Below are 8613 nucleotides of genomic sequence, written 5' to 3'. Positions count from 1 at the left end.
TCTGCTCTATAATCTGCTCCTGACTGGTTAATCTGGTTAACGGCCCGGCCCAATAACAGTCCAACGAAGGCAACAAACTGAACCAAAGACTGAGGGAGGGACTATTTATACACCTGAGGTGATCAGGAGGGCGACAGACGGGGGAGGAAGTAAAACTAAGCACAAGACAGAAGAAAGCCAACTACCAAAATAAAACAGGAAATAACGCCAAGAATAAATACTACACAGGCTACACTGAACAGAGTGCATCAATCATAAACTCAAGTACAACAAGAACCACAGCGCTACAAAGCATGAGACCTCCAGAAAAAAACAAACTATAAAACGTAAAGGAAGAAAACATGGAGGACACGAGGGGGTGAGGATGATAACAGAGGGAGCTAAATGTCAACAAAACGCTGAACTGTAAAGGAAATAATCTGGAGTCGAATCCGTGGATTAACTGTTTGAGTAAAGACTGTGTCAGGAGCCCCGCCTCTCTGTTTTTGTGGTTTCAGGATCATTTTTTGCAGCGTGCAGCTGTGATGACTCGCAGGCTGTCAGCAGCTGTTTAAACGTGTTGGCGAGCTCTGACGAGTCACTCGGGCTTCGTCATGAAGGTCGTGCTGCTGCTGGCGCTGCTCACAGGTAACCTGCACCTTTCCACTGTCTCTGATCCTGAGATTTATTTGCCTGGTGTCTTTATTTAACCTTCATCATCACTGAAAACGTGGGATCCACCTCAGCTGTGCCGCTGGTGAAACTTTGCTGTTTTTTATCTCTCTGCCTCACATGGTGGATGTGTTTTATAGTTGTGTGAAAACTCGATTCCCCGTCAGCACAGCTGGGTTTCCTGAAGGGTTGGCTAACAACGAGAATGAACGTCATGTTACCCAGCGATAACAGCTGGTTCACCGTGTGCTTCCTTTTAACCTCAGATGACCCCAAAGGTCTTTTTTTTACTGAAACTGATCTCTGACGTCTCTTCACTGATGAACAAAAAGCAGTGATTTTGTCACAACCTCGGGGGGACAGGGTCAGTGGCGGTCTAAACCTCACTGCCGTCCTCTCCAGGGTTACGGTGGATAAACGTTTTCTTCTCTCTGTCACATCTGTAGCTGTGTGAGAATTCATCTAAAGGTCAAAGTCTCTCTGGCGCTGAGCCTGGGTGAGCTGACAGAGAGCAAAGCTGGACGGAGCTTGGATTTCTAAAAAGTGAAGCCAAATGTGTCTTAAACCTGCATTCTTCTAATGACCAGCAGGGGGCCTGGGGCTGATCCCCGACCTGATGAGTGTGAACTCAGTCACTGTTTTCACATTTAATCTAATTTAACGTGTAGTTTGTAGATTTTGGTCACTCCATGTGTCGGAGAGGAGGATTATCCTGGAAATGCTCATTGGCTAAAAACCTGTGACTGACAAGTTGTTTCAGTCTCATCCACCTCCTGCTTCTCATGTCTGGTTTCCATGGTGACGATGGAAATGTTCATGTTGAGGCTTCACAAACACCATCTGGGTTTGTTTTCCATGATTCTCATCCTTATGTGTTGTTTTTGAGTCTTGGAGGTCAAAGACAAAACTAACCTTTAGTAACTCCAATAACACACAAAGAGCAGAGTCTGAATACCTAAAGACCGAAGGAACAAAGGGAACATACAGAGAACAGAAACAAACTGAAGCTTTACATGGAAGCAGCAGGTGATCCGAGAGCAAGGAAACATAAGGGTAACAAGACAGAGTTGAAAGTAATCGAGGACACTAAGATAAAGGAGGCGAAAGGGCGATCGTGGCTCAAGAGTTGGGAGTTCGTCTTGTAATCTTTGGGATGAACCAGTTTGTGTCTGAGCGTGTTGCTGGGTCTGAAACCAGGATGTCGTGCTTGGAGAAGACTCTCCTGAGTTTCTCTGATACACCGGCTACATAGGGGATGATTTTTGAACTAAACTTCTGGTTTTAGAACTGAAGAAGCTTCTCGGATGAGAGTTAAAACGTCTTCAAGCAACTTAAAGAAGTCCAGACGCTTTTCTTTGCAAGCTCCTTTGACCTTCTCTTTTAAACTTTGACATCAAACTGCCAAACAAGCAGAATCTATAAAACTGATCAGGCACTGGTATCGATTAAAACGCCAGTTTAATAATGATAATAATCTATTCTTTATTGATCCCCGTTTCGAAATTACTCTCTCAGACCCAGTTAAACCAGTAAAACCAGTGAAGATGATATGACATTGACCTGATCTGAGCCCTGAGCAGAGTTTGGATCTGATGTAACAAAGCTTTCCTGTGTTTCTGTTTCCAGTCTGTGAATGTGACAGCAGCAGGGTCAAAGGTCACACAGGTCAGGACGTCACTCTGCCCTGTAAATATGACAGGAAATATCACGGCGCTCTGTCAGCGTGCTGGCAGCGAGGAGAAATACCAACCAGAGGCTGCTCCAATCCGCTGATCTCCACAGATGGACTCAGAGTGTCAACCAGAGCTTCCAGCAGGTATGAGCTGCTGGGCCGACTGGAGGACGGAGACGTCTCTCTGACCATCATGAACCTCACAGAGGGAGACGCTGGACAATACGGCTGCAGGGTGGAGATACCCGGCTGGTTCAACGATGAGAAGCATCACTTTGACCTGAGCGTCGCCACAGGTGAGGAATTATTACAACACCAGAACCATCGGACTCTGGTATCATAGCAACTACAGCTTCGTCTCAGTCTACACAGTGAGCAGAGTCTTCCTCACACAGTTGTCCTTGTTCAGAAATCAGCACGTCGACCAGGTCTAACCTCGGGGCTGTTTCCTTTTCCTCTTTTCATTTGAGCATCATGAAGTCGTGACTCGAGTCGTGTTTAAATAAAGAAATCTCTGTTTAGCTTTAGTTTCCTGATAATAGCATCACGAGGAAGCTGCAGCTCTCTGAAGACGTGTCCATTTAACTGCTCTCACCTGCTGATCCTCTCATTACAAAGACTCATCTGAAGCAGAGTGTGCTGACGTCATGTCAATGATCTGTTTCAGCGCCACAAACTCCCACATGGATGGCGCCAAACTCAGAGACGCCCACAGAGCCGACGGCAGCCTCTGAAGGTGACCTGTGATTAATCAGCTGATGACAGAAATGAAGTAACACATGATTGTCAGGACCAAACACAGATGACAGGAAAGAGGATCGTTTACATTTCTGTGGAACAAACTTTATTAGTCGTCACATATTTATAGCATCGCTTCCTGATTTTTGTCCAATCAGGCTGAAAGTGACAGGAACTGTTTGGTCTCAGACTCAGTGTGTTTCTGGAATAAAGGATCAGAGGCTAAAATTAATGACATCATGCTGCTGCTGACACAGCTGTCTTAAAATCTTCTGCTTTCGCTTCCTCATGCTGCAGGTCACATGACCTCCGCAGAAAGCCTCCTGACTTCGCCCTCCACCATGACGAGCAGCAGCAAGGTGAGGAAAGAAAAACACCATGAAAACATGAAGTCGCTGAGAGCGACCGAAGTCAGGGTGTCGGGACTTTCACATCCTTAAAGACAGTTTCACATTAAAAACACTGCAGTCACTGCGATCTATAACCGCTAAACCTAATGGAGTTACGTCCTCCCTTAGCTGTGTCAAACCTGCTGCTGTTACCATCACCCCACATATTTCATACTGAGGATGTGAACAGTGAGAATCATCCTAACAATAATCCTGCACGCTTCCAGCTGTTTGTAGAAGTCTTTCCTCTGAGTGTATGAAATCCCTGCAGGTTCACAGAGTTACATCCAGCAGCAGGATCCATGTGAGCGACCCTCATCGAGTTACATGAATAAACAGCTCCCAGATGTCTGTGGGTCCTTACATTATATCTTAAAAAGCAGTAAATTGTATTCATGTCAGTTTGTGTCTTAAATGTTTCTGATCACGTTATTTGGATTGTCTGCACCTCACACTGCTGCTAACGCGGCCTCGTGTGATTGGACAGTCCAAACCAGAACCTGAGATAAAAAAGTATTTCTTGGTTCTTTATATATAAAATTAATTATTTTTTCACACACACACAGTATTTGTAAAGATTAGAGCAACTTAAAGATAACTGACAAGCTGATAAAAACTATTTATACAGCCTCAAATCACAACAACAGTCGCCTCAAGGCGCTTTAATCGTACAGTAGACCCTACCATAATAGATACAGAGAAAAACCCAACAATCATATGACCCCCTATGAGCAAGCACTTTGGCGACAGTGGGAAGGAAAAACTCCCTTTTAACAGGAAGAAACCTCCAGCAGAACCAGGCTCAGGGAGGGGCGGGGCCATCCCCGGCAGCCTACACCTATTGCAGCATAACTAAGGGAGGATTCAGGGTCACCTGGTCCAGCCCTAACTATATGCTTTAGCAAAAAGGAAAGTTTGAAGCCTAATCTTGAAAGTAGAGATAGTGTCTGTCTCCTGAATCCAAACTGGAAGCTGGTTCCACAGAAGAGGGGCCTGAAAACGGAAGGCTCTGCCTCCCATTCTACTTTTAAATACTCTAGGAACAACAAGTAGGCCTGCAGAGCGAGAGCGAAGTGCTCTAATAGGGTGATATGGTCCTAATATGCAATGATTAGAATTGCAACAAGAACAAGAGGAAACAAAAGCAGTTTAGACAACAAGAGAGTGAGACCAGAAAACCACAAACAAGACCACTGACCACCTGATAATCAGAGAAGCAGCAGGGCTATTTATACACCACAGATACTGAATAACACGACACAGGTGGAGTCACACCTTTTACCACACCTGTCCAGGGGCAGCAGGTGGACATGAGCTTGTAGTGATTTTGTGCTCAGTCTCTGAGGGGTAAGGAGGCTAAATGGGAAATACACTGAACTTTGTGTGGATCAATACGAGTTCATTGTGTTGTTGAGCTTTTTAAAGCCATCGCACTGACTTCACTGTGGCAGCCAAATGCATGCTGGGAAAGAAGGCACCAAATATAAAAGTGTTATCTGAATAAATGCTGTGAGACCAAAGAGTAGTCAGTCAAACAGATGAACTCTCTGCTGATTGCATTACAGAAGGTGAAGCTTCCCTGTGACAGAGTCATGTGGTGTTTTTCTGGGTTTACAGGGCGAGGACGGCGGTCAGCTGATGGTGGTGGTCGTCTGCGTCCTGCTGGGGCTGGTGTCTCTGCTCGCCATCGTAGGACTCCTGGGTGAGTTTAGTCAAACTGTCCTCACAGTGACAAGGTCAAGTTTGTCTATACACATTTCCAGACAGCTCATGCTGCACAAAGTGCCCAACAATGATGCCATTAAAACAGAAACAATGTAAAACAATAAATATAAAGGGACAATAAGAGAATAAAACAAAACCTAAGACTACTGAATAAGACCAAATGGTCATAGTGTGTTAAACAGAGTATAAAAATGTGTCTTTAGAAGTGATTTAAATATTTAGGCGGAAACTACTCCAAAGTCTGGGACCTGCCAGAGAGAAGGCTCTATCGCCACGAGATTTGAGTTTAGTCCGAGGGACGGACTAATTCATCCTGAGCTGGACCTCCTGCTTTTTCTGGAGCATGAAAGGAGCTCAGACAGGTATGAAGGGGCTCGGCTAAAAGTTTGATCCTGTAGGAAACTGGAAGCCAGAGCAGAGAAGCACAAAGTAAAGGAGGACAAAGAGGAAGTTCCCCGTCCATGATCTGGTGTTTTTAGCTGAGCCAGACAGGAAACATGGAGGTCATGTGACGCAGCGCGGTTTAATAAACAGGGACGCATCCTGGTCAGGTCCTCTCAGATCAGCTGATTGTTTTTATTTTTGTACAATAATCGTTGGATATTTAATGGAGCCTTGCAAAAGGACAAGAGGATGAGGAGTGGACAGGTGTTGCACACCTGTGATGGCGTGGAGATGTCTCGGAGACAAGAGAGTGCGCTGAAACCAGACTGTTTAACACAAACATGGAGCTCCAGTGAGAGGGAAGCTTAGAGACACCACAGCGCCCCCTGCAGGAGGCGAGACCGCTGAGATGGTGCGGAGGCCGAGCTGAAGGTGTGAACATTTCAACAGTTTGTTCCCGAGCTTCACCTCTGCAGACACGCCCGAGGAGCTCCGCCTTCTCCTGAGAACCAGATGTTCGGGTCTGTGTCGCCGCAGAGCGAGCGCGTGGGCTGGATCGCTCATCATTACTGAGAATCGTGCGGTAGACCCTCGTGCTGACGTCAGCGCCCCCGCTCTGTAGCAGCAGCTCTGATGGAAACGCTGAGCTGCATTAGCGAACACGTCCGTGTGACGTGACTCATCATTTCTGCAGTGAATCATGTTAAAGTCCAGATGAAGGTGCGTGTCAGGGCCTCCTCTGGTCCTCCCACGGGGCCGAAGCATCTGCTGCATGCATGAAGCTAGCTGCAGTCTGCTGCTGTGTGCGCATGTAAGACAGGAAACAACGTTAAAATAAAGAAACTGAACGACGTTCTGCGCTCATTCAGCTCTTCGTGAGCTGTGATCTGGACCCAACATGGCGTCGGCAGCGTTGACCTCGCCGCCCTCACAGAGCGACGGTGTCTGGATGTTTCAGGCGAGGTCACTGATCATCAGGAGCGCGTCTCAGTGTGTTGGTCTTTGTGTTTCTCGCGTCGGGCTCGGTCGCTCGGCTTGGTGCTGATTTGTGTGCTTTGTTCTTTTTATGTCACAAACGTCTCGTCATTAACATGTTTCTGCTGTTTTGTGTCTCTGCAGTGAGAAGACTGAAGCTCCTCCACACAGTGTGAGTGCACGATCCTTATCTTTGTGTTTCTGAGTAACTAACGTGTCTCCGCACCTCGACCATCGCGGACGCTGCTGAGAAGTCGTGACTCATCATCTCTCAGCCTTCATCGCGTGTTCAGACTGAAACTGAGAGGTGAGACAACCACAGAGTTCAAACCAGCCAACGGCGGCTCGCTCGACCTTTAAGGCCCATCAGAGTGGAATCATTTCGAGCTGACGCCCGTGTCAGAGCCTCATGTTCACCCACAGCAGCACCACACCCTCCACCCCTCCGCTACTAGAAACACCGTCCATAAAAGCCCTGAACACAGTCCGCCATTATGGCGTCCAAACTCAAGAACAAGCGCGACACTACCAAAGCTCTGCCGTTTACAGGGACGGGTTGTCTCGATCTTTGGTTTGTGATTCAGCGACTGTGAGCCGAGTCCATCAGAGCTGCTCCAGCACGAGTGGGTGTGGGTGATCCACAGCCTCAGTGTTTCCAGCTCCATCACTGCTGCACTGGAGCCTCAGAGCATGGGGAGGAAGGTCCTTCATCATCATCATTAACACGACTGCTCGTTAATGCTTCATTTGAACTGCAGCATAATCAGAGTCACGAACAGGAAGTGACCTTTCACACTGCTTTGAGTCAAGTCTGAGGCTTTTACTTTGGAAAATCTGAGTCATGATGAGGATGGAAGCAGGAAACAGATTCAATCAGCAGCTTAGAGTTTTAGATGTGTGGATAAAATTAAATCATATTTTTTAATATTTGGTTTATAATAAAATGTGACAGAAGCAGCAAATCGTTTTATTTTGGAGCTTCTCTGCAGGATGTTATAATCTCCTGCAGTCAGAGTAATCTCATTAATGTTTCTATAGCCAAAGGTCAGCTGACTAACACTCTCGCTCTCATGTCTCAGTCCTCGGCAGCATCGGCATATCAGCGACTCGGTGCGGTTCAACCCCACGTCGTCGACTCTGCAGCTGCACGCTCAGCCCGCCGCCGTGGACAACATCTACCAGATGGATGGTGGTGAGGGAGGCATATACGAGAATTGCCCCTGAGCTCTGAGGCTCCACCCACTCATCCGCAGAGTCTGGAGGCAGGACGATGACGAGCTCTGTCGCGGACAGATGAGACAACAGCTTTGCCCTGAGAAGCCTCCAGTATTTTAGGAAGATAGCCTTGCTCTCACGCTTTGCTTTGAAAGCGTCCAATCAGAGAGCTACAGCTGTGGTCCCAGGTGACTAACCCCGCCTTCAGGCTGAAGGTTTGCAGACAGCAGGTGCTAACATGTAAATAAAGATGTAAAGAGCTTTTATTGTGAAAGGTTTGGTGAGGTTTCCTGGCTTTTCAGATTTAATTTAATAAAATGTTTGGAGGACTTTTAAAGGTTGGTTTGAACTCTTCTTCTGTTCCTTGAAACACGTTTACCTCTGACTGGTAACCTGGGCGCTCAGTTCTTCTTCTGCACGCTGCTTCCACCTGCTGGCCGGACAGATGACCTGCAGCTACACAGACTCAGCTGTGCTGTGAGCTCAGGCTGTTTGATGGACTGACTATGATTAAAAAAGACTGTAATATCTCTAATCACAGCCATGGGGGCGGAGTTACGCGTGAGAACCCCACACCTGTACTAGGGTAAAGATGCAATTTTGTAAGATCGCTATGACGACAGTAATAAACGTTATTTGTTCCTTTGATCCAGCTCAGATGTGACGTCTTTGTTTCTGAAAGGGGAAAAAAAGTTGACATGTCAGAAAAAAGCACACGAGCTTTATTTCATCCATGATGGCGTTACACCAACATCACCATCATGGCGACGCCCTCCCTCTGTCTCTCCTGTAAAGACTCTCTGCTCCAGCAGCAGCACCACCTTCATGCCCAGCAGCTCACTCAGGAAGTTCATCTCCAGCTCT

At 46.9% G+C, this 8613-nt stretch overlaps 1 protein-coding gene across 4 annotated transcripts; it reads left to right on the top strand.

Moving 5' to 3' along the window:
• On the top strand, nucleotides 1–8397 carry LOC146700965 (hepatitis A virus cellular receptor 2 homolog). 4 transcript variants are annotated; one of them, XM_085471241.1, is made up of 7 exons: nucleotides 1–627; nucleotides 2278–2619; nucleotides 2991–3059; nucleotides 3359–3420; nucleotides 5068–5152; nucleotides 6679–6706; nucleotides 7614–8397. In XM_085471241.1, the coding sequence occupies exons 1-7, from the start codon at nucleotides 594–596 to the stop codon at nucleotides 7756–7758; spliced, it is 765 nt and encodes a 254-aa protein (XP_085327367.1). In that variant the 5' UTR covers nucleotides 1–593; the 3' UTR covers nucleotides 7759–8397. The 4 variants fall into 4 exon arrangements, 3 of the variants coding, with proteins under 3 accessions (XP_085327367.1, XP_085327368.1, XP_085327366.1); XR_014922641.1 differs by lacking the exon at nucleotides 1–627 and adding an exon at nucleotides 1488–1704 and having other exon boundaries at nucleotides 6679–6841; nucleotides 7614–7675; XM_085471242.1 differs by lacking the exon at nucleotides 1–627 and adding an exon at nucleotides 1488–1677.
• Nucleotides 8398–8613: the final 216 nt, after the last annotated feature.

Source organism: Copadichromis virginalis, linkage group LG10 (genome assembly GCF_057382275.1).
Source record: "Copadichromis virginalis isolate Kocher_CV1m ecotype Utaka linkage group LG10, C_Virginalis_male_GT1.1, whole genome shotgun sequence".
NCBI lineage: Eukaryota > Metazoa > Chordata > Actinopteri > Cichliformes > Cichlidae > Copadichromis > Copadichromis virginalis.
This window is presented reverse-complemented; position numbering and strand designations above follow the sequence as displayed.

Excerpts from the sequence above, each read along its gene's own strand:
- LOC146700965 (XM_085471240.1), top strand. The coding sequence starts at position 1,665 with ATGGAAGCAGCAGGTGATCCGAGAGCAAGGAAACATAAGG. Across the intron at positions 3,421-5,067 it reads CCATGACGAGCAGCAGCAAG|GGCGAGGACGGCGGTCAGCT; the intron begins GTGAGGAAAGAA and ends CTGGGTTTACAG. Across the intron at positions 6,707-7,613 it reads CTGAAGCTCCTCCACACAGT|TCCTCGGCAGCATCGGCATA; the intron begins GTGAGTGCACGA and ends CTCATGTCTCAG.